General features: G+C 48.0%; 1 protein-coding gene across 3 annotated transcripts in view; it reads left to right on the top strand.

Moving 5' to 3' along the window:
- plxnc1 (plexin C1) overlaps positions 1-23,418 on the top strand; it is a 153,581-nt gene extending 130,163 nt beyond the window's left edge. For 2 of the 3 annotated variants that reach the window (XM_068004658.1, XM_068004657.1), the window contains exons 25-34: positions 4,283-4,469; positions 6,574-6,677; positions 8,518-8,572; positions 12,553-12,584; positions 12,669-12,770; positions 14,263-14,426; positions 15,851-15,998; positions 18,486-18,626; positions 19,959-20,033; positions 21,627-23,418. In XM_068004658.1, coding sequence (XP_067860759.1) covers positions 4,283-4,469; positions 6,574-6,677; positions 8,518-8,572; positions 12,553-12,584; positions 12,669-12,770; positions 14,263-14,426; positions 15,851-15,998; positions 18,486-18,626; positions 19,959-20,033; positions 21,627-21,728 — 1,110 coding nt within the window. In that variant the 3' untranslated portion in view covers positions 21,729-23,418. Of the gene's footprint in view, positions 1-4,282; positions 4,470-6,573; positions 6,678-8,517; positions 8,573-12,552; positions 12,585-12,668; positions 12,771-14,262; positions 14,427-15,850; positions 15,999-18,485; positions 18,627-19,958; positions 20,034-21,626 lie in introns of those variants that run through there. The other variant, XM_068004659.1, reaches the window with a different exon arrangement.

The raw sequence follows: 23,418 nt of genomic DNA, 5'->3' as shown, positions 1-23,418 counted from the left end.
AGCAGGTCGCGGTGTTTGGATGGAGCCTGGGACAGCAGGTCCTAGTGTTTGTATGGAGCCTGGGACAGCAGGTCGCAGTGTTTGTGTAGAGCCTGGGACAGCAGGTCGCAGTGTTTGTGCGGAGCCTGGGACAGCAGGTCGCGGTGTTTGTATGGAGCCTGGGACAGCAGGTCGCAGTGTTTGTATGGAGCCTGGGACAGCAGGTCGCAGTGTTTGTGTAGAGCCTGGGACAGCAGGTCGCAGTGTTTGTGTGGAGCCTGGGACAGCAGGTCGCAGTGTTTGTGTGGAGCCTGGGACAGCAGGTCGCAGTGTTTGTGTGGAGCCTGGGACAGCAGGTCGCAGTGTTTGTATGGAGCCTGGGATAGCAGGTCGCAGTGTTTGTATGGAGCCTGGGACAGCAGGTCGCAGTGTTTGTGTGGAGCCTGGGACAGCAGGTCGCGGTGTTTGTATAGAGCCTGGGACAGCAGGTCGCAGTGTTTGTGTGGAGCCTGGGACAGCAGGTCGCAGTGTTTGTGTGGAGCCTGGGACAGCAGGTCGCAGTGTTTGTATGGAGCCTGGGACAGCAGGTCGCAGTGTTTGTATGGAGCCTGGGACAGCAGGTCGCGGTGTTTGTGTGGAGCCTGGGACAGCAGGTCGCAGTGTTTGTATGGAGCCTGGGACAGCAGGTCGCAGTGTTTGTATGGAGCCTGGGACAGCAGGTCGCAGTGTTTGTGTGGAGCCTGGGACAGCAGGTCGCAGTGTTTGTATGGAGCCTGGGACAGCAGGTCGCAGTGTTTGTATGGAGCCTGGGACAGCAGGTCGTAGTATTTGTATGGAGCCTGGGACAGCAGGTCGCAGTGTTTGTTTGGAGCCTGGGACAGCAGGTCGCAGTGTTTGTTTGGAGCCTGGGACAGCAGGTCACGGTGTTTGTATGGAGCCTGGGACAGCAGGTCGCGGTGTTTGTATGGAGCCTGGGACAGCAGGTCGCGGTGTTTGTATGGAGCCTGGGACAGCAGGTCGCAGTGTTTGTATGGAGCCTAGGACAGCAGGTCGCGGTGTTTGTATGGAGCCTGGGACAGCAGGTCGCGGTGTTTGTATGGAGCCTGGGACAGCAGGTCGCGGTGTTTGTATGGAGCCTGGGACAGCAGGTCGCGGTGTTTGTATGGAGCCTGGGACAGCAGGTCGCGGTGTTTGTATGGAGCCTGGGACAGCAGGTCGCAGTGTTTGTATGGAGCCTGGGACAGCAGGTCGCAGTGTTTGTATGGAGCCTGGGACAGCAGGTCGCGGTGTTTGTATGGAGCCTGGGACAGCAGGTCGCAGTGTTTGTATGGAGCCTGGGACAGCAGGTCGCAGTGTTTGTATGGAGCCTGGGACAGCAGGTCCTAGTGTTTGTATGGAGCCTGGGACAGCAGGTCGCGGTGTTTGTATGGAGCCTGGGACAGCAGGTCCTAGTGTTTGTATGGAGCCTGGGACAGCAGGTCGCAGTGTTTGTATGGAGCCTGGGACAGCAGGTCGCAGTGTTTGTATGGAGCATGGGACAGCAGGTCGCAGTGTTTGTGTGGAGCCTGGGACAGCAGGTCGCAGTGTTTGTATGGAGCCTGGGACAGCAGGTCGCAGTGTTTGTGTGGAGCCTGGGACAGCAGGTCGCAGTGTTTGTGTGGAGCCTGGGACAGCAGGTCGCAGTGTTTGTATGGAGTCTGGGACAGCAGGTCGCAGTGTTTGTTTGGAGCCTGGGACAGCAGGTCGCAGTGTTTGTATGGAGCCTGGGACAGCAGGTCGCAGTGTTTGTATGGAGCCTGGGACAGCAGGTCGCAGTGTTTGTATGGAGCCTGGGACAGCAGGTCGCGGTGTTTGTATGGAGCCTGGGACAGCAGGTCGCGGTGTTTGTATGGAGCCTGGGACAGCAGGTCGCGGTGTTTGTATGGAGCCTGGGACAGCAGGTCGCAGTGTTTGTATGGAGCCTGGGACAGCAGGTCCTAGTGTTTGTATGGAGCCTGGGACAGCAGGTCGCAGTGTTTGTATGGAGCCTGGGACAGCAGGTCGCAGTGTTTGTGTGGAGCCTGGGACAGCAGGTCGCAGTGTTTGTTTGGAGCCTGGGACAGCAGGTCGCGGTGTTTGTGTGGAGCCTGGGACAGCAGGTCGCAGTGTTTGTATGGAGCCTGGGACAGCAGGTCGCAGTGTTTGTTTGGAGCCTGGGATAGCAGGTCGCAGTGTTTGTATGGAGCCTGGGACAGCAGGTCGCAGTGTTTGTATGGAGCCTGGGACAGCAGGTCGCGGTGTTTGTATGGAGCCTGGGACAGCAGGTCGCGGTGTTTGTATGGAGCCTGGGACAGCAGGTCGCGGTGTTTGTATGGAGCCTGGGACAGCAGGTCGCGGTGTTTGTATGGAGCCTGGGACAGCAGGTCGCGGTGTTTGTATGGAGCCTGGGACAGCAGGTCGCGGTGTTTGTATGGAGCCTGGGACAGCAGGTCGCGGTGTTTGTATGGAGCCTGGGACAGCAGGTCGCGGTGTTTGTATGGAGCCTGGGACAGCAGGTCGCGGTGTTTGTATGGAGCCTGGGACAGCAGGTCGCGGTGTTTGTATGGAGCCTGGGACAGCAGGTCGCAGTGTTTGTATGGAGCCTGGGACAGCAGGTCGCAGTGTTTGTATGGAGCCTGGGACAGCAGGTCGCAGTGTTTGTATGGAGCCTGGGACAGCAGGTCGCGGTGTTTGTATGGAGCCTGGGACAGCAGGTCGCGGTGTTTGTATGGAGCGTGGGACAGCAGGTCGCGGTGTTTGTATGGAGCCTCGGACAGCAGTCCTGGCCTCACAGGAATCCCCCGACAAATGTTTCAGGCCTTCTTTTTGGGACAGCTGCGGCAGTCCCTTTAAGGTCCTCTGGTTCGGCCGCTCACTGCCTGGTACAAGTGGGCGGAGCGTGCGGGGCAGATTCTCTGCCCACTACTGCTCGAAAATTGCAATCGGGGTCCTACAACCGGCGCAGGACCCCAATTTGCATATGCACGCAGCATCCTGCCCATTGACAGTCCTGCCTGAAAATTGCCTCAGGCCAGCCTTGGCCACCCAAGGGTCAGCCTCTGTAGCCCCGCCATTTTCAAATGCCAGATGCCTTGTAAACAGGACGGACAGCAATTGTAAATCACCATCACCCCCCCACCATCCCCTCCCTCTCCCTCCCTCCCTCCCTCCCTCCCCTCCCGTCCCTCCCTCCCTCTCCCTCCCTCACCCCTGTTAAAACTGGATAGCTGTGTGGTGAAGGAATTAATACTAGAGCCTGGTCTTTAGTTGCTTCCGAGCCTTTATTCACAGAGTTTCCTCTTGCACACCCCCCACACCCTAGCTAAGCTCTCCTATAAAAAGGATCCAAGAGTGTCCCCAATCGATACCCACCAGCTGAATACAATTAACCCCAATTGATAAAAATCATACAATTAACATCCCCCCCTCAACCCCAATTTCTGAATTTATCCCACCATTCTTTAAGTAAATAATACAGTAAAATATATAGCCTGGAGATAACTGTTGACAATATGAGTGAAAGAACATTTAATAAGTTCCAATGATGTCCTTTGTCCACTGGAGGACTGAACCCCATTTCCCTCGGGTTTAGAACAACCACTAGCTGAGCAAAAACTCGACCCAACTCTTTTCCAATCCTTTTTATTTCTCACCTGACTGTAGCTTGAATCAACAGCGATTCTGACATTGAGAGGAGTGTCCCTCAAACCTTTTTTAGGTGGTGGACATTTAGCATGGGACATGTGGAACTTTATCAGATACCTTCTGAAAATCCAGCAAGCCATCTCGGGAAAGCTCTGTCCTGCTCAAAGTCTGAAAGATCGCTGTTTAACATTTTGCACAGTGCACAAAACACTAAATGCACGAGATACAAATGAAGGATTTCTTTTTATTAAATATTGCCTCATGCCCAGCTCCCAATGTGGTAAGGGAAAGTTTTTAAATGCACAAAGGAGAAGGTGCTTGTCATCTGGAGTAACTGTTTCCAGGGGTGTATGTTCCTCAAACACACTACTGGCTTCTTCCAGTAAATGTATAAAAAACCCATAATAGACCAGTGATACTTTCTATCATGAACAGATCAATAATTGTGCACAATTTTCTGAAATAACCGCCCCCCTATGTGTGAATTCTTGCTGCAATGTTCCCTCATTTTGTAACTGATATCCTCGCTCAAAACTCTATTTCAGCTTTCAGATTCGGAGGCTAACAGGGCATTTGTGAAACGGTTAAGATATTCTTTAACTTCTCAGACCTGACTAGAGTGTCATCTTTCTCCTGGCAGAAACTGAATGTTATATTTCAACTGAGCACGGAGGTCGAGTATGGCAGTGATCTGGACCTCAGCTGTCCTCTTGAAGTGGATGTCCTGGATTGCGACACTATAGGACAAGCAAAGGAGAAGATTTTCGAGACATTCTTCAATAAATATGGTTACTCACAGAGATTTCAAATGAAAGACATCGACCTGGGTAATTTCTCTCTTGGGTTTTCAATTTAATTTTAGCTTAAACCTCCTTTGCAGGTCTGGGGCATGAAAACTCCAGGCAAATTCCAATGGCCCTTGCCATTTTTTTTTATTAAAAGCTTTGCAGGAGCGATTATCAGACAGAAATTGACACCGAGCCAAAGAAGGTGATTTTAGGACAGGTGACCAAAAGCTTGGCCAAAGAGGTAGGTTTTAAGCAGTGTCTTAAAGGAGGAGAGAGAGGTGGAGAGGTTAAGGGAGGGAATTCCAGAGCTTAGGGCCTAGATGGCTGAAGGCACGGCCGCCAATGGTGGAGCGAACGAAGTCGGGGATGCGCAAGAGGCCAGAGTTGGAGAAACGCAGAGATCTCGGAGAGTTGTAGGGCTGGAGGAGGTTCCAGAGATAGGGAGGAATAGTGGAAGAAGTGGGTTGTCTCATGTGCCATCAGCCATGGGAGAGCAAGTGAAGAAGAATGAAAGCTACTGAGATATCAAGAGATTAATTATTGTAATACTAATCCTATAAAAATAAATACTTAAACAATTTAAGTACTAATTCTGCTCATCTCCTTTAACCCTTTCTATCCCCAGTCTCCCCTCCTCCCCATGCATCCTCCCTCTGTTATTATTCTAGCTTTGTCTTTGTTGCCTTCATATCCTCTATCCTATTTACTTCACACCTTTCAATCATTTCACTACTGTTTTCCTTTCCCTCCACCGTTTCACCTTCAGTTTGGCAGGTGGAGCAGACATTGAAAAATGTAGCCTCTGACTCGCTGAAAGCCATTGTTTTATCTCGTTTTGCTCAGTAATCAGGGCTAACCTCACCTCTAGATCAAATCTGACCACCGAATGCCGAGGTGTTTTACAGCATGCTGCCCTATACATTCATTATTCGAGGATTTGGGTGGTTTAGCAACTTGGATACCCAGTGCCACAGAGCGGGAGGTCAATATGTAGAAATTATAACCGGGAAACAGGCCGTTCAGCCCAACCAGTCGGTGCTAGTCTTTATCCTCCACACGAGCGGGAACCCTAATCTCATGTTCCCATTTCCCCTACTTCCCGTTCCCTTCAACCGCTGACCTAACCCACTCTTAAATGTTGATATGGTCTCTGCTTCAAGCACTAACTCCAGTTGTGCATTCCACAGCCTCACAGCCCTCTGCATAAGCAAGTTTCTCCTGCTCTCCATCCTAAATCCCTTACATTTAATCTCAGACCCGTGTCCCCTTGTCCCAACTCCTCAATCACTGGAAACAGCCTCTTTCTGTCTGCTCTGTCCCATCCCTTCAAACACCTCCAGGTCACAACTTCAATTCCCTCGTGGCTCTCGGGAAGGCAGCAGGGACTCAGCATCTCCCCACTGGGAGGGAGGAACGGAGCTGACTGGAAGTTCCCTGCGGTCACAGGAGGTGTGTGACCCATGGAGAAACATGTATCCTCAAAAACATACGGGGAGGAATTTTAACTCTCCCCTCCCACCCTCCCGAAACCCTCTCCCCGCCACTTAACTGGAACTTTTCCAGGCTGGTAGCTGCTCTGCTCCCTCTTCCGTGCAGGAAATTGAGCAGCCACATTTCAGTGAGGCCCAGAGATTAAAACAGCCCTGACCTGAAACTTAGGCCAATGAGTGTGTCACCGCTCTCCCCTCTCTCCCCCCCCCCCCCACTCCGGGTCATAACGCCCCCCCTCCCCCGCTCCGGGTCACACCCCCTCTCAATCTGGGTGACAATCTCCCCCCCTCCCCTCACCAGTGTCTCGTTGCTCAGGTTTCCTGACGTAACACAACTAATGATTATATGTGAATAATGTCCTTATAATTCCATCACTGATTTATAAAATAATCCTTGTAAATAAATCCCTTCACAGCTTGTCCTTTCTCCGGCCCTGAAAGACCACCTTAAAACAAGCCTCTCAGACGATCAGACTATACCTCAAGTACTCAAGAGAAAGCTGTTCTGCATTTGGGAATTAATACAATACTGACTGGGAGAACGTTGTTTCAGATAATACAATACTGATTAACACAGTGCACAGACCAGATAGATCTGCTGGTTTGGGATAAGGTATTTAGTGGTTATTTTAATCTTTGTGTGTTTCCTCTAGAACTTATTAAGAACGGACCGAACCAAATACTACAAGATATCGATCAGACATCGCAAGTTCTTGAAAATGGGATGACAAAATTAAATACAATTGGCCACTATCGGGTACGTAGAATATTAATGGCCAAATAGCTCACCACTAACATTGCTCTTAGAAGGAAATGGTTTTTGCAAAGGGAGGAGAGTAGGTTATGGGGAGGGGGGGAGTAGGTTATGGGGGAGGGGGAGAGTAGGTTATGGGGGAGGGGGAGAGTAGGTTATGGGGGGAGGGGGAGAGTAGGTTATGGGGGGAGGGGAGAGTAGGTTATGGGGGGAGGGGAGAGTAGGTTATGGGGGGAGGGGGAGAGTAGGTTATGGCAGAGGGGGGAGAGTAGGTTATGGGGGAGGGGGGAGCGTAGGTTATGGGGGAGGGGGGAGAGTAGGTTATGGGGGGAGGGGGAGAGTAGGTTATGGGGGGAGGGGGGAGAGTAGGTTATGGGGGAGGGGGGAGAGTAGGTTATGGGGGGAGGGGGAGAGTAGGTTATGGGGGGAGGGGGAGAGTAGGTTATGGTGGGAGGGGCAGAGCACGTTATGGGGGAGGGGGAGAGTAGGTTATGGGGGGAGGGGGAGAGTAGGTAATGGGGGGAGGGGGAGAGTAGGTTATGGGGGAGGGGCAGAGCACGTTATGGGGGAGGGGGGAGAGTAGGTTATGGGGAGGGGGGAGAGTAGGTTATGGGGGAGGAGGAGAGCAGTTTATGGGGGGAGGGGGAGAGCTGGTTATGGGGGGAGGGGTAGAGCAGGTTATGGGGGGAGGGGGAGAGCAGGTTATGGGGGGAGGGGGAGAATAGGTTATGGGGGGAGGGGCAGAGCAGGTTATGGGGGGAGGGGGAGAGTAGGTTATGGGGGGAGGGGGAGAGCAAGTTATGGGGGGAGGGGCAAAGCAGGTTATGGGGGGGAGGGGGAGAGTAGTTATGGGGGAGGGGGAGAGCAGGTTTTGGGGGGAAGGGGGGAGCAGGTTATGGGGGAGGGGGAGAGTAGGTTATGGGGGGAGGGGGAGAGTAGGTTATGGGGGGAGGGGGAGAGCAGGTTATGGGGGGAGGGGGAGAGCAGGTTATGGAGGGAGGGGGAGAGCAGGTTATGGGGGGAGGGGGAGAGCAGGTTATGGGGGAGGGGTGGGCAGGTTATGGGGGAGGAGGAAAGCTGGTAATGTGGGTGGGGAATAGGGCAATTGATCACACAGTATGTATCATGTGCGTAGCCCGTGTGTGTGTATAGCCCATGTGTGTGTAGCCTGTGTATGTGTAACCCATGTCTGTGTGTATGTATAGCCCGTGTGTATAGCCCTTGTGTCTGTAGCCAGTGTGTGTGTAGCCCATGTGTGTATGGGTAGTCTGTGTGTGTGTGTAGCTCATGTGTGTGTAGTGTGTGTGTGTGTGTGTGTGTGTAGCTCGTGTTTGTGTGTGTGTGTGTGTGTGTGTGTGTGCAGCCCATGTGTGTGTGTGTAGCCAGTGTGTGTGGTGTGTGTGTGTAACCTGTGTGTGTGTGTAGCCCATTTGTGTATGGGTAGTCCATGTGTGTGCGTGTAGCACATGTGTGTGTGTGTAGCGCATGTGTGTGCCTGTAGACCTTGTGTATGTGTGTAGTCCATGTATGTACATGTAGCCTGTGTATGTAATCCATGTGTGTGCATGTAGCCCATGTGTACATGTAGCCCATGTGTGTGTAGCCCATGTGTGTGCATGTAGCCCATGTGTGTGTAGCCCATGTGTGTGCATGTAGCCCATGTGTGTGCATGTATCCCATGTATGTATGTCGCCCATATGTGTGCATGTAGCCCATGTGTGTGCGTGTATCCCATGTATGTGTGTAGCCCATGTGTGGGCGGGTAGCCCGTGTGTGTGCGGGTTGCCCATGTGTGTGAACATTTGAGGTTGTCAGTAATTATTCTTCTCGTGTTTCTATTAAGATTCCAGCTGCAGCATCGATAGTTGCAATCAAAAGAGTGAACAGTTCAAAGATAGGTAAAAAAGTAACCTTTTAACATCTGTAATCTTTAAAAGAGTTGATTCTGTCTCTTGAATCTCTGTAAACATTCCATAGAAGCACCTTGGGACATTTTACTACGTTGAGGGCGTTATATGAAGGGATGAGATGGTGGGCTGTGCTGACCCACTTTAACCTTAGTCTTGACTTAAAGTGGGCAGGAACGGTCCATTATCTCATTGGAAACTATAATATCACTTCTTGATAAACTAATCAAACTTAGACAGGATAAACCCCCTGGTCCGGATGGATTGTATCCACACATATAAAAGAATTTAGGGAAGAGAGAGCAGAGGCACTATTACACATCTATAACAATTCATTAGAGGAGGGAATAGTGCCAGAGGACTGGCGAACAGTTAATGTGATTACTAGATTTAGAAAGGGAGATAGAAAAAAATCCAGGGAACTATAGACAAATTAGCTTAATGTCAGCAGTACGAAAGATAATGGAATCTTTACTCAAAGATGTAATAGAAAAACATCTAGAAAAGAAAATAGAAAAGTCAGGACGGATTTCAGAAGGGAAAGCAATGCTTGACCAACCTTGTTGAATTCTTTGAAGAAGTAACAGAAAGAGTCGAGAAAGATAATGCATAGTTGTAAAAACCATACCAAAAATAGTGGGGAACCAAGGGGTAAATGAGAGTGAGGAACTTGAAACAATTCATATCACAGAGAAAAAGTACTGGACAAACGAATGGGACTAAAAGTTTGCTGACGATACAAAGCTAGGTGGGAAAGTAAGCTGTGAGGAGGACACAAAAAGTCTGTAAAGGGATATAGACAGGTTAAGTGAATGGGCAAGAAAGTGGCCGATGGAGTATAATGTGGGGAAATGTGAGGTTATTCACTTTGGTAGGAAGAATAGAAAAACAGAATATTTTTTAAATGGTGAGAAACTATTAAATGTTGGTGTTCAGAGAGATTTGGATGTCCTCGTACAAGAAACACAAAAAGTTAGTATGCAGGTACAGCAAGCAACTAGGAAAGCAAATGGTATGTTGGCCTTTATTGCAAGGGGGTTGGAGTACAAGAGTAAGGAAGTCTTACTACAGTTGTACAGGGCTTTAGTGAGACCTCACCTGGAGTACTGTGTACAGTTTTGATCTCCTTATCTAAGGAAGGATATACTTGCCTTAGAGGCGGTGCAATGAAGGTTCGCTAGATTCATTCCTGGGATGAGAAGCTTGTCCTATGAAGAGAGGTTGAGTAGAATGGGCCTATACTCTCTGGAGTTTAAAAGAATAAGAGGTGATCTAATTGAAACATATACGATTGTGAGGGGGCTTGACAGGGTAGATGCTGAGAGGTTGTTTCCCCTGGCTAGAGAGTCTAGAACTAGGGGGCATAGTCTCAGGATAAGGGGTCGGCCATTTAAGACTGAGATGAGGAGGAATTTCTTCACGCAGAGGGTTGTGAATCTTTGGAATTCTCTACCCCAGAGGGCTGTGGATGCTGAGTCATTGAGTATATTCAAGGCTGAGATGGATAGATTTTTGGACTCTAGGGGAATCAAGGGATATGGGGATCGGGCGGGAAAGTGGAGTTGAGGTCGAAGATCAGCCATGATCTTATTGAATAGCAGAGCAGGCTTGAGTGGCCGTATGGCCTACTCCTGCTCCTATATTCTTCTTAGATGTAATATGTTTGGATTTTCAAAAGGCCTTTGATAAGATGGAGTCAGGGGACAAGTAGCAGAATGGATAGCAAGCTGGCGACAAAACGGAAAACAGAGAGTAGGGGTTAAGGGTAATTACTCAGGCTGGCAAAAGGTGGGAAGTGGTGTTCCACAGGGATCGGTGCTGGGACCACTGTTGTTCACAATTTACAATAATGATTTGGAATCGGAAATACAATTTCAAAATTTGCTGACAACACCAAATTGGGGGGTATAGTTAATACTGAGGAAGATGGTAACAAAATACAGGAAGACATTAATAAATTGCAGAATGGGCGTATAATTGGCAAATGAATTTCAATATAATAAGTGTGAGGTGGTGGATTTTGGTAGGAAGAATAAGAAGGCCACATATTGCTTGGAAAATAGCAGTCTAAATGGGGTAAAGGAACAAAGGGATCTGGGGGTACAGCTACACAAATCACTAAAAGTAGCAACACAGGTTAATAAGGCCATTAAAAAGCAAACAAAGCACTGGGGTTCATATTTGATCCCTGTGGAACACCACTTCCCACCTTTTGCCAGTCTGAGTAGCTATCCTTAACCCAACTCTCTGTTTTCTGTTCTGTCGCCAGCTTGTTATCCATTCTGCCACTTGTCCCCTGACTCCACATGCTCTGACCTTAGTCATGTGTCTTATTGAAGGCCTTTTGAAAATCCAAATATATTACATCTACTACATTACCCTTGTCTACCCTTTCTGTTATTTCTTCAAAGAATTTCTTCAAAGAATTTCTTCAATTCCCTTCTGAAATCCAGGCTGACTGTTCTTTATTATATTTTCGTTCTCTAGATGTTTTTCTATTCCATCTTTGAATGAAGATTCCATTATCTCTCCTACCACCAACGTTAAGCTAATTGGTCTTTAGTTCCCTGGACTGGTTCTATCTCCCTTTTTAAATCTAGTAATCACATTAGCTGTCCGCCAGTCCTCTGGCACTATTTCCTTTCCTAATGAATTTTTATATATATGTAATAGTGCCTCTGCTCTCTCTTCCCTAATGTCTTTTATATGTGTGAATGCAATCCATCCGGACCAGGGGTTTTATCCTCTCTGAGTTTGATTAGTGTATCAATTATCTCCCCCCTTTCCATCTTAAATGTCTTTATATCTTTATTGGTCTCTTCTTCTAATGTCATGTCCACTTTATTAATCTCCCTGGTAAATACTGAGTCAAAGTAATTATTTAATATTTTTGCCATTTTGCTGTCATTACCTGTGAGTTTATCATGTGTATCCCTTAGTGACCCTATCCCTATCCTGATTTTTCTTTTGTTATTTATGTGTCTGTAGAAAATATGTTAAACTTATGTAGAACCTTGGTTAGACCACACTAGGAGTACTTTTGTAATATGGAGAACAGTTCTGGTTTCCATATTATAAAAAGAATATAGAGGCACTGGAGAAGGTGCAAAAAGGATTTACAAGGAGGATACCAAAACTAAGAGGTTATAACTATCAGGAAAGATTAAACCAGCATGGACCAGTTGGGCCGAATGGACTGTTCCTGTGTAATTCTTGGTAACAGTTGTTGGGATGTTAATGGCTGCATCTTAAAGATTCCTGGGTATTTTAAATCTCATTATGCATTAAAAAGAATATTTGTTCTTGGCACATAGGCAACACTGACGAGGAGGTATTTATTGTCCATCCCTAGTTGCCCTGAGGCCATTAAAAGTCAGCCACATTGTGTGGGACTGGAGTCAGGTGTAGGCCAGACTGGGTAGGGGGGGGGGTGCAGGTTCCCTTCCCTGATGGACAAGAGAGGACCAGTTCCCTTAGGTTTTTAAGAACAAACTGGCAGTTTTCATGGTCATGTCTCTGATGCTAACCGACAAGTCACTAGAATTTTTAAAAAATTTCAATTTGATAAGTTGCCAGAGTGGGATTTGAACTCACAATCTCTGGATTGCTAGTCCAGTAAAAGAACCACTGGGCTACCGTACTCCTGGAATATCACTCTGATTGGACTCTGTGTTGATTATATTGAATCTGAGTGAAAACTCTTCTGTTAAGAGCTGCTAATGATGTTGAAAGGGGCACGAGGTTTCCTTTATCTTTCTGATACAGATCTGAAACTCACTCACAAATCCCCCACATTTCAAAACTGCATCGACTGCAGCTTATTCATCATAGATGAGTCTTGAAGGAGGAAAATGCCTTGTTTCCCGGCATTAATACCCCTTGCCATTAGTGCAAAATTCACGAAAAAAAACCCTGTACGTATTTAAGATACAAACATCTCTTCATAAATCATCCTCTTCCATTTACTCTAGATGGTGAGTCTGAAAACAAGCTTTGTCACCTGGTATGTATTTTACACTTCAGTTGAATTTATACTAACCATTTCCAGTGATTTGTTTTTTTTTTGACTGTATCTTACCTTATTTAGATTTCACCACATTCGGAATTTGTAGAAAACCCTGTACCAGAACAAGGCAAACAAAAGTTCAAGGTCAAAGAGATGTATCTAACAAAGCTGCTGTCTTCTAAGGTACCTTACATTCCTGAAATGGTGACTGTTTCTTTACCGTTCGATGCTGTTGCCCTGGTATTTTCAGCCAAGTTATTTTAGAATGGTTTTAAATCGGACAGCTTGTCATTATTCGCTTCAACAAGCTGCTATAGAAGAAAGAACTTGCATTTGTATAGCGCCTTTCACAACCTCAGGATGTCCCAAAGCGCTTTTGAAGTGTAGCCACTGTTGTAATATGGGAAACGCGGCAGCCAATTTACGCGCAGCAAGATCCCACAAACAGCAATGAAAAAATGACCAGATTGTCTGTTTTAGTGATGTTGGTTGAGGGATAAATATTGGCCAGGACACCGGGGGATCTCCCCTGCTATTCTTCGAAATAGAGCCATGGGATCTTTTACGTCCACCAGAGAGGGCAGATGGGGCCTCAGTTAAATATCTCATCCGAAAAACAGCACCTCCGACGGTGCAGCACTCCCTCAGTACTGAACTTAAGTGTCAACCTGGATTATGTGCTGGAGTCGGGCTTGAACCCACAGCCTTCTGACTCAGAGCAAGAGTGTTACCCACTGAGCGAAGGCTGTTAAGCTAGCTTCATACTGATACTAGTTCAGCCCTAAGAGAGAACCTAGAGTTAATTCTTGTTTGTGAGTCTGAAATTGGCCATTAATCCCAATTTGGTCTTGTTGCTGCAATGTTTCTGTGGTGTGCAAAGCTACAATTTGGTATGATTAGATATCTCATGAAAGAAAGAACTCCCCAGCTCTTCTTTGAATAGTGGTATGAGATGTTTTATGTCCACCTGAGAAGGCAGACGGGGCCCCGGTTTAATGTCTCATCCGAAAAGCGACACCTCCGACAGTGCAGTATTCCCTCAGATTGTCAGCCTGGATTATGTGCTCAAGGCTCTGGAATGGGGTTTGAACCTTCTAACTCAGAGGCAAGAGTGGTATTTTTACTCACGTTCTCTGGATTATTAGTCCAGTAACATAACCAATACACCACCGTACCCTCCGCGATAGTTTTTTTCCTGATGATCAACGGTTAGTCAAATCCAGAAAGTCCCGGTAACTCCTTTCGGGAATAGTTTACAGGAGCTGGAGCTGCTTGAATCAGAAAGAGTCAGTTTGGAACTTGCAAGAGGTATATTTTTCAGGGTAGGACAGCTCCTGAGGTGGTAAGAAATACAGGAAGAAAAGAAACACAACATAAGGAAAAAATACTTTAAAAAGCATAGTTTAGTATCTAAACTTCATGGCGTGCATACTTTGGGCAGCTCCTTGACCCTTGGTTTCACAGCTTTCCTCACCGTACTTTTCCAACCAGGTGCTTTGGGTGTTGATGACAATATTCAGCTGGTCAGCCATCTACAACCAGGCCTGTGGCAGGAATTTTCTTCTGTGGGAAGAACAGCTCTCCTTTCTCCCACCGTGGTTCAGTTACACAGCGAATTTGTTTGATCAATTCCCTCCCATCCCATGCTCATGCTGCTAATTTCTTCCTGTTTCAGGTCGCACTTCACTCTTTTGTTGAGACCCTTTTTAGAAGCATCTGGAGCATTCCAAATAACAAGCCACCAATGGCCATTAGGCACGTCTTTGACATCTTGCAGGCACAGGCCTACAATAAAAAGTTAACGGATCCCGATGTGTTGCATATATGGAAGACTAACAGGTACTGGACTTCACGCCTTTCACCTTTACACCCATTTTGTGTGCGTTATTGATGCTTTTTCTACAACTTTGAGTGTTCACTATTTAGAAAATAGCAAGTGCACCCTCGAGCTCAGGGTTATATGCTCGCAGCCTTTGAGAGAGAGCGAGAGAGAGAGGGCTGGAGGATTATAACATGCTCTAGACCTAAGGGTCTTGAACTCCCCAATTCTGAAGGAATAAGTTCAACGTGGTTACCAAATGTTCAGGGGATTGGCTGGTGCGTGTAATTTCACTCGGGATCGAGGAGCCCTGTAGAAAGTATTTGAGGTTCAATGTAGATATAACCAACTCGACCCATTCTGCCAGGCCTGGCATCCTTTCCCAGACATTGGCATTTCTTCCATTACTTGGGTAACAGCTCTAATTCAAGATGGCACAGGCAGCTGGTCAGTAGAGATTGCTATGGAGAATGGATTTCTTTGTGAATTGAGCCCGCCTCGAGGGAGGATTCCTGCTCGAAGCTACATGCAGATCCTCGTTCAATGAATGTAGTTTTAATCTGACTGCGTCTATTCGGTTGTAGAGTTCTAATTTCTAGGAAGGTCATAGAGCAGAAAAGTTAACCCGACTCTCCTTCCTCCTCAGGAACTGCCCGATCTGCTCAGTGTTTCCAGCACTTTTATTTCTAGTTTTTGCCCTGTTTTAGTATAATTCACTTGTGTGTGGAGGTTGAATGTTCGATTACCTGCCAAAGATATCTCCCTCGTTCCTTGAACGTGCTCTGGTCTCCTGGTTCTCCCTCTGACCTGGTGTAACCTAGAGCTTTCTGATAATTTTGTGTGCATGTTTGTGTTGTTCCTTCTCGGTCTCTATGCTGCCTGCCCCAGTCAAAAACAAAATGAGGTGTGGCCAAGGACAACTCCTGTACAGTAAGGGTGGGGTACAGCAAGTGACCTAATGGCACTGACCTATTAGAGGGACAATGGAGTAAATCTTTCTCTTCACCTCATGGGCAGTACGCTGATGGATCAAATTGCCTGCCCGTTGTAAATCCCCCCCCCCACCGGTTTTCAGCCCACTGATTTATGATGGAATGATAACCGGGCGGGTTCTACGATGGGCATGCGATCGGCTCCACCAGATTACCACCCAGGCGGTGAAGGTGAAAACCTACCCCAGTGTCTCTCGGTGGTCTTCCCCTTGGCCGCTGAGGGTCCCGGGCAATAATGAAGCAATGCCAACCTGTTCTACCCTGTGGGCTGTCTACAATCAGTGATAACACTCCTGCAGTGATGTCAGCACGTACCAGCGATCAAAACAGTGACTGAAACTGCTCTGTCTGGCTCGGCTACACACCGGACAAAGTCACTGGGCCATCAGAGGCGTGGAACTAAACAGAAAATCCTTAATGTCCTGATTTTAACAATCTTCTTTCCTCACCAGCCTTCCTCTGCGCTTTTGGATAAACATCATTAAAAACCCTCAGTTCGTGTTTGATATCGAGAAAACCCCTCACTTGGACAGCTGTCTCTCTGTCATTGCTCAGGCTTTCATGGATTCCTTCTCCTTATCGTCACATCAGCTTGGGAAGGTAATTATGTTAGGGCTGATTTTAACATTTGGCGGAAAATGGGAGGTAGTGGACCGGTCGCTTGTTAAATACCAGCCCCTTATATACACCCAGCCCCTTATATACACCCAGCCCCTTATATACACCCAGCCCCTTATATACACCCAGCCCCTTATATACACCCAGCCCCTTATATACACCCAGCCCCTTATATACACCCAGCCCCTTATATACACCCAGCCCCTTATATACACCCAGCCCCTTATACACCCCGTCCGTTATATACACCCTGTCCGTTATATACACCCTGTCCGTTATATACACCCAGCCCCTTATACAACTTCCACCCGTTATATACACCCTGTCCGTTATATACACCCCGTCCGTTATATACACCCCACCCGTTATATACACCCCGCCCGTTATATACACCCCGCCCGTTATATACACCCCGCCCGTTATATACACCCCGTCCGTTATATACACCCTGTCCGTTATATACACCCCGCCCGTTATATACACCCCGCCCGTTATAGACACCCCGCCCGTTATATACACCCCGTCCGTTATATACACCCTGTCCGTTATATACACCCCACCCGTTATATACACCCCGTCCGTTATATACACCCTGTCCGTTATATACACCCCACCCGTTATATACACCCCGTCCGTTATATACACCCTGTCCGTTATATACACCCAGCCCCTTATATACACCCTGTCCGTCATATACACCCTGTCCGTCATATACACCCTGTCCGTCATATACACCCTGTCCGTCATATACACCCTGTCCGTTATATACACCCCACCCGTTATATACACCCTATCCGTTATATACACCCAGCCCCTTATATACACCCTGTCCGTTATATACACCCTGTCCGTTATATACACCCAGCCCCTTATATACACCCCACCCGTTATATACACCCCGTCCGTTATATACACCCAGCCCCTTATATACGCCCTATCCGTTATATACACCCTGTCTGTTATATACACCCCGTCCGTTATATACACCCAGCCCCTTATATACACCCTGTCCGTTATATACGCCCTATCCGTTATATACACCCTGTCCGTTATATACACCCAGCCCCTTATATACACCCTGTCCGTTATATACACCCTATCCGTTATATACACCCAGCCCCTTATATACACCCTGTCCGTTATATACACCCTATCCGTTATATACACCCAGCCCCTTATATACACCCTATCCGTTATATACACCCTGTCTGTTATATACACCCCACCCGTTATATACACCCCGTCCGTTATATACACCCTGTCCGTCATATACACCCTGTCCGTCATATACACCCTGTCCGTCATATACACCCCACCCGTTATATACACCCCACCCGTTATATACACCCCGTCCATTATATACACCCTGTCCGTTATATACACCCCACCCGTTATATACACCTCCTGCCCGTTATATACACCCCATACATTGTACACCTCCCGCCCCTTATATACCTCCCGCCCCTTATGTACACCCTCCCGTTATACACCTCCTGCCCGTTATATACACCCCGTCCTTTTCACCACCGGAACAGGCGGCCGACCAGCGCAGTCCGATTACACCTTCCTCCCACTGTCCCCCCCACCAGACTCCGCACATCTCTCTATTCCTCCGGCTCTGTGTATCTCCCCCCTCCCTCCCCCACTTCCTCCACCCCATTACCAGTGGCCATTTCTTCACCCATCTAAGCCTCACACTCTGGAATTCCCTCCCGAAACCTCTCCGCCTCTCTCTCCTCCATTAAGACCCTCCTTAAAACCTACCTCTTTGACCGAGCTATTAGTCACTCCTCAATATCCCCTTCTCTGGCTCAGTGTCAAATTTTGTTTGATTAGCCTCTGTGAAGCACCTTGAGATGTTTTTCTAAGTTAAAGGTACTATGATAATGCAAGTTCTCTTCTTGTTTTTCTTTCTTTCTTTCCACTCTCCTTCATTCCTACTTTCCTTCCTCTTTTCACTTTCTTTCCTTAACTCTTGTTTCGGTTTGGGTTGGGGGGGTGGGGATGGGGTTGCAGGGGCATCCCTGGTTTTTATAGGCCTATTTGTACCATATTCCGTGACCCGGATTTATAAGGGGGTGGGGTGGTGGTTGCAGGTACAGTCCGCAACTGCCCTGAAGCAGACGGTGACCCGGGGGGTCTGGGGTCGGTGACCTGGGGGGTCGTGGGATGGGGAGGGGATGGTGACCCCGGGGAGTCGGGGGACGGTGACCCAGGGAGTCGGGGGACAGTGACCCCGGGGAGTCAGGGGACGATGATCCGGGGGGTCGGGGGATGGTGACCCGGGGGGGTCGGGGGATGGTGACCCCGGGGGGGGGGGTCCAGGGATGGTGACCCCGGGGGTACAGTGACCCAGAGGATCTGAGGACGGCGACCCAGGGGATTGGGGGACGGTGACTCGGGGGGACTGTGGGATGTCCTGAGGTCGTGAAAGGCGCGATATAAATACAATTTTTTCTCTCTCTTTAGCACTCTCCAACGAATAAAGTGCTTTACGCCAGGGACATTCCACACTACAAGGACGAAGTGAAACATTACTACAGGCAGATTGCTGACATGGCCTCACTGACTGAGGAAGAGATGGAGAAGTTTCTCACCGAGGAATCAAAGGTAATAATTGTGGGTTTTAAGACACAAGGGGGGAAAAAAAATTGGATAGGGGCCGTTTTTGGGCGTAGGTAGCGTGATGTGCTATTACCCCGCGCCCAGTGACCCTGCACAGGCAGTACACCAGTTGCGGCCCACTCCAGGACTCACCTGTAATCAGTGTTCCATTCTAGGCCTTGCACGTGGAATCAATGCAGTTCACACTTTCCACCTCCAAGGGGAGCTCAATCTCTTAAAGGGAGGATGTCTCTTAGAAATCTCTTAAAGGTAGCTGATACCTGTTATTTGCTAAAAATAACAGTCTACTATCTGCATGGAGTCTGAACGGAAATCAGACATCGCACACATAAAACACAGATGCAGATCCCATCTCAATTTTTACACACTGATGAGTTATGTTAAAACATTGAATAAAGGTTGCGCACTACTAAATCCCACATCCTCCAATCTGCATGCCAGACCTCACCAATCTGCCGCTCTGAGTTGGTACCAGGCCTGCGAGAGTGAGTGCACCAAGGTTCTCTGATGATGCACTAGAGACCTTGGTGCAAGAGGTGGACAGAAGGAGGGGCATCCTTTATCCGCAGCAGTCGGGGGGTGGGGCTGTTTGTTGAGGGATAAATATTGACCAGGACACCGGGGAGAACTCCCTTGCTCTTCTTCGAATAGTGCCATAGGATCTTTTACATTCACCTGAGAGGGCAGACAGGCCTCGCTTTAACGTCTCATCCAAAAAGGCGGCACTTCTGACAGTGCGGCACTCCCTCAGTGCTGCACTGGGAATATCAGCCTGGATTTTGTGCTCTAAATGTTAGGCTATGTCCTCGTGTCCTCGTATTCAAGTCGAGGAGACTTCTAAACACAGTTACAAATCTCTCAGCAGCCAGAAGCAATAATCCGGCCACTAACCTGTAAATCCTGCATAGCCCCTTTGAATAGCGCTGGTGGGGGGTCCTCCAGGCACTCTAAGACACGTTCAGATGGTCGGGGTTAAGACTGTGTGTTGAGTTCAGCGTTAAGTCCCAAAATGGTGTCTATCACTTTAAATCAGCGTTGCACACTGATTGAAGCCATTTTCTCCCTACTTTACACGATTCCGGCATTTGTTATCTGCGCCTGCGCTAACTCCAATAGCAAGATGGCGTCCGGCGCACGTCACACAGGAAACGTGCGTGCGCATCCAAGACGCCATCTTGGATGTCGGAGAGGCTGTGCAGCGCCGAAACAACGGGCGCTACACGGCCCAGTTTAGCGGCCGAGGTTCCTGGCTCGTCATCTGCTTCCTCCACAGGTCAGGACGGCAAACCTTTAAACCAAGTGATCATTTTCTTTCAGAAGCATGAGAATGAATTTAAAGAAAAGGACGCAATGGTCGAACTTGGGAAATACATCCAGAAGTATTCGGTTCAGGTGAGAGGAGTGTACAGCTTCATATCCGTGGTAACGGTCTCAACCCTTATACATCCCATGGTTTCAGGGGCCACAAATCCAACGAGCCTTTGATACACCGGTCACCTCTGGCACTGGCCCCCAGCTAGAGTTGGGGAGATCAGGAAGAGGTCAATTAGGAGTCGAAAACCCGCAGGCCTTTGATTCCAGTGACCTCCAGCGCTGGGGTCAGGGAGGAGGCAGAGGAGGGTTACCTAATGGCAGCAGGAGCCTGTATCACTAGACCCGCATCTCGGGCATCCGCCATAGTGGGAAGACCAAAAATTGTGAGCATGGGTTTCCAGGTTTGGAGGGAGTGGGGAGGGGAGCTGCTCGGAAAGAGACTGCCAGTCCCTCGTCGGCCTGCTTTAAAATATGTGGACTGAAAGAAAATGTAAAAGTTTCTTCAGTTGGGGGGCTGGTGGTATCTAGGCCACAACCCAGGCTTGTTTCCACAGGTAGGCCCACTTCCGCCGTACGCATGCTCCTATCCAATGCACTGGCCCGCCAATGCTCCCCCAGACCAGGGACATGGAAACTACCCCCCCACCACCCCCCCTCCCTCACAACTGTCACAACCCCCTCTTACGCTGCTGTCTTTGCTTGTAAGGAATCTTACAACACCAGGTTATAGTCCAACAAATTTATTTTAAAATCACAAGCTTTCGGAGATTATCTCCTTCGTCAGATGATTCAATCATCTGACGAAGGAGATAATCTCCGAAAGCTTGTGATTTTAAAATAAATTTGTTGGACTATAACCTGGTGTTGTAAGATTCCTTACATTTGTCCACCCCAGTCCATCACCGGCATCTCCACATCACGTCTTTGCTTGTGGCAGGCTTAGGTTTCACTCCCAACCTGGCACACCTGAAACTGCTGGGGAAGGTAGGCCAGGTCCTGGCCTGGTTTGGAGCCTTCTGCCAGAGTCCCGGTGGGAGGGTAACAGGTACACTTTCTTGATTTATCCTCGAAGTACTTTGTACTGGAAGGGGCTAAAAGGGTTTAATTATGAGGACAGGTTCCATAGACTAGGCTTGTATTCCCTTGAATATAGAAGATTAAGGGGTGATCTAATTGAGGTGTTTAAGATGATTAAAGGATTTGGTAGGGTCGATAGAGAGAAACCATTTCCTCTGGTGGGGGAGTTCAGAACAAGGGGGCATAACCTTAAAATTAGAGCTTGGCCGTTCAGGGGTGATGTCAGGAAGCACTTCTTCACACAAAGGGGAGTGGAAATCTGGAACTCTATCCCCCAAAAAGCTGTGGATGCTGGGGGTCAATTGAAAATTTCAAGACTGACAGCGATAGTTTTTTGTTGGGTAAGGATATTAAAGGATACGGAGCAAAGGCAGGTAAATAGAGTTGAGGTACAGATCAGCCATGATCTAATTGAATGGCGGAACAGGCTCGTGGGACTGTATGGTCTACCCGTATGGCCTCTGTTCCTATGAAACTATCTAATGCCAGTCAGTACTGAGTGAGACCTAGGATTGCTAATCTTGTGCCATTCTGATGAAGAGTCAGCTCACAATCAAGTACTTACAACCTGTCACTTCTGAATTTGCTTTACAGTTGGAAAGTAAACTGGAGAATGAAGGAATACAAGAAATGAATGAGGGAATTTCAAAAATAAGGGAATTCTTTGACAGAAGATCAAAGTGTGGATGGGAGTGAACAAAATGTTTGGGTGCAGTGCACCCTAATGCCAGTGTCCCATGGGTGCAGTGCCCCCTGGGTGCCAGTATCCCCTGGGTACAGAGACAATCATAAGGGGCACAGCGGAAATTGTTTCCCCCTACTGGTGCTGGTGTCTCTGAGAATGCTAATGAAAATCAACCTCTTCCAGCGAGGCCGCGCCCCCGGGAGGAAGGACCTGGATTTATCTTCCAGCATCGTTGGCAAGATTGGGGCTTCCATCGGGTGGTAGCGTCACTTGGTTCTGGCTGGCGATTGTGTGTTATTGTTGTTGGCACTCACTGTTCAATCGAAAATAACAAAAAACAACAAATGCTTTCTCTAAATCATCATTCTTTGTAGCTGTTTTTTTTTTGCAGGGTGGATAGGGAGAGATTCCCTCCATTGACCTGTTGAAGCTTTGTACATTTTCAGTCTTGTTCACTAAAATTATTTTCTGTAAAATATATAAATAATTGTTCAATTCTACAAAGTCACAAGGTGCATATTTCACACCAGTATTCTCTGCATAAAGTGAATAGATCTAATATTATTTTATTACTTTCATACAGCAATTGTATTACATCTAAGAACTAAAATCTATATTTATCAAAACAAGCTAATATGCATTTTTGCACGAACGTTAATTATTTTAAGTAAAACACAAGAGAACTGGTGATGATGTTAGCATAGGAGGTGGTTACATGCTCTCATTTTTAATATTCTAATTTTACTAACTACAAGAGCCATAAATTGTGCCTTAATGTTTGCAATAACAGAATACAACTACAGATATGTAAGTACAATTACTTGTCCAGAATATCATTCAACTGCACTGCGATACACAGTGCGATCGATGTAAACTAAATGTGATTTAGTTTGACAAATATATGACAATTTGGATCAACCATAAATTGTAGCAGATACAGCTGATTATTGAGCATTAATTTTATTTGATTGTCATAACTTACCCGGTCACTTAGAGTTCCCCCTGGTGTCAGTGCCTCTCTGGATAGTGCTCCCTGACTTCAGTACTCCTCTGGGTGCAGTGCCCCATTGTGCCAATCTCCCCTAGGTGCAGTGCCCTGTGGTGCCAGTGTCCCCTGATGCCAGTGTCCCTTGGGTGCAGTGCCCCCTGATGCCAGTTTCAACTGGTGCCAGTGCCCCCTGATGTCAGTGTCCCTGGGTGTGGTGCTCCCTAGTGCCAGTGTCCCTGGGTGTGGTGCTCCCTAGTGCCAGTGTCCCTGGGTGTGGTGCTCCCTAGTGCCAGTGTCCCTGGGTATGGTGCTCCCTAGTGCCAGTGTCCCTGGGTATGGTGCTCCCTAGTGCCAGTGTCCCTGGGTGTGGTGCTCCCGAGTGCCAGTGTCTCCTGGGTGTGGTGCTCCCTAGTGCCAGTGTCCCTGGGTATGGTGCTCCCTAGTGCCAGTGTCCCTGGGTGTGGTGCTCCCTAGTGCCAGTGTCTCCTGGGTGCAATGCCTGTCTGCCATTGTACCTCATAACTCAATTATGTACTATCAACTTCTGAACGTTGCGACCCATGTTTTCCATCATTCTTCAGGTGACCACCCTGTGAGGTTCGATGAGATTTTCTGTTACTCTTTTCACTGCCCTGGTTCATGATCTTCCTCTGCTGTTGGTAACACTGTATTCCAAAAAGTGCACTAAAATAAAGCGTTTTGGTTGATTTTTT

The sequence above is a fragment of the Heptranchias perlo genome, chromosome 24 (assembly GCF_035084215.1).
Source record: "Heptranchias perlo isolate sHepPer1 chromosome 24, sHepPer1.hap1, whole genome shotgun sequence".
NCBI lineage: Eukaryota > Metazoa > Chordata > Chondrichthyes > Hexanchiformes > Hexanchidae > Heptranchias > Heptranchias perlo.
The sequence above is the reverse complement of the archived record's forward strand: the minus strand, read 5'-3'. Positions and strand labels throughout refer to the sequence as shown.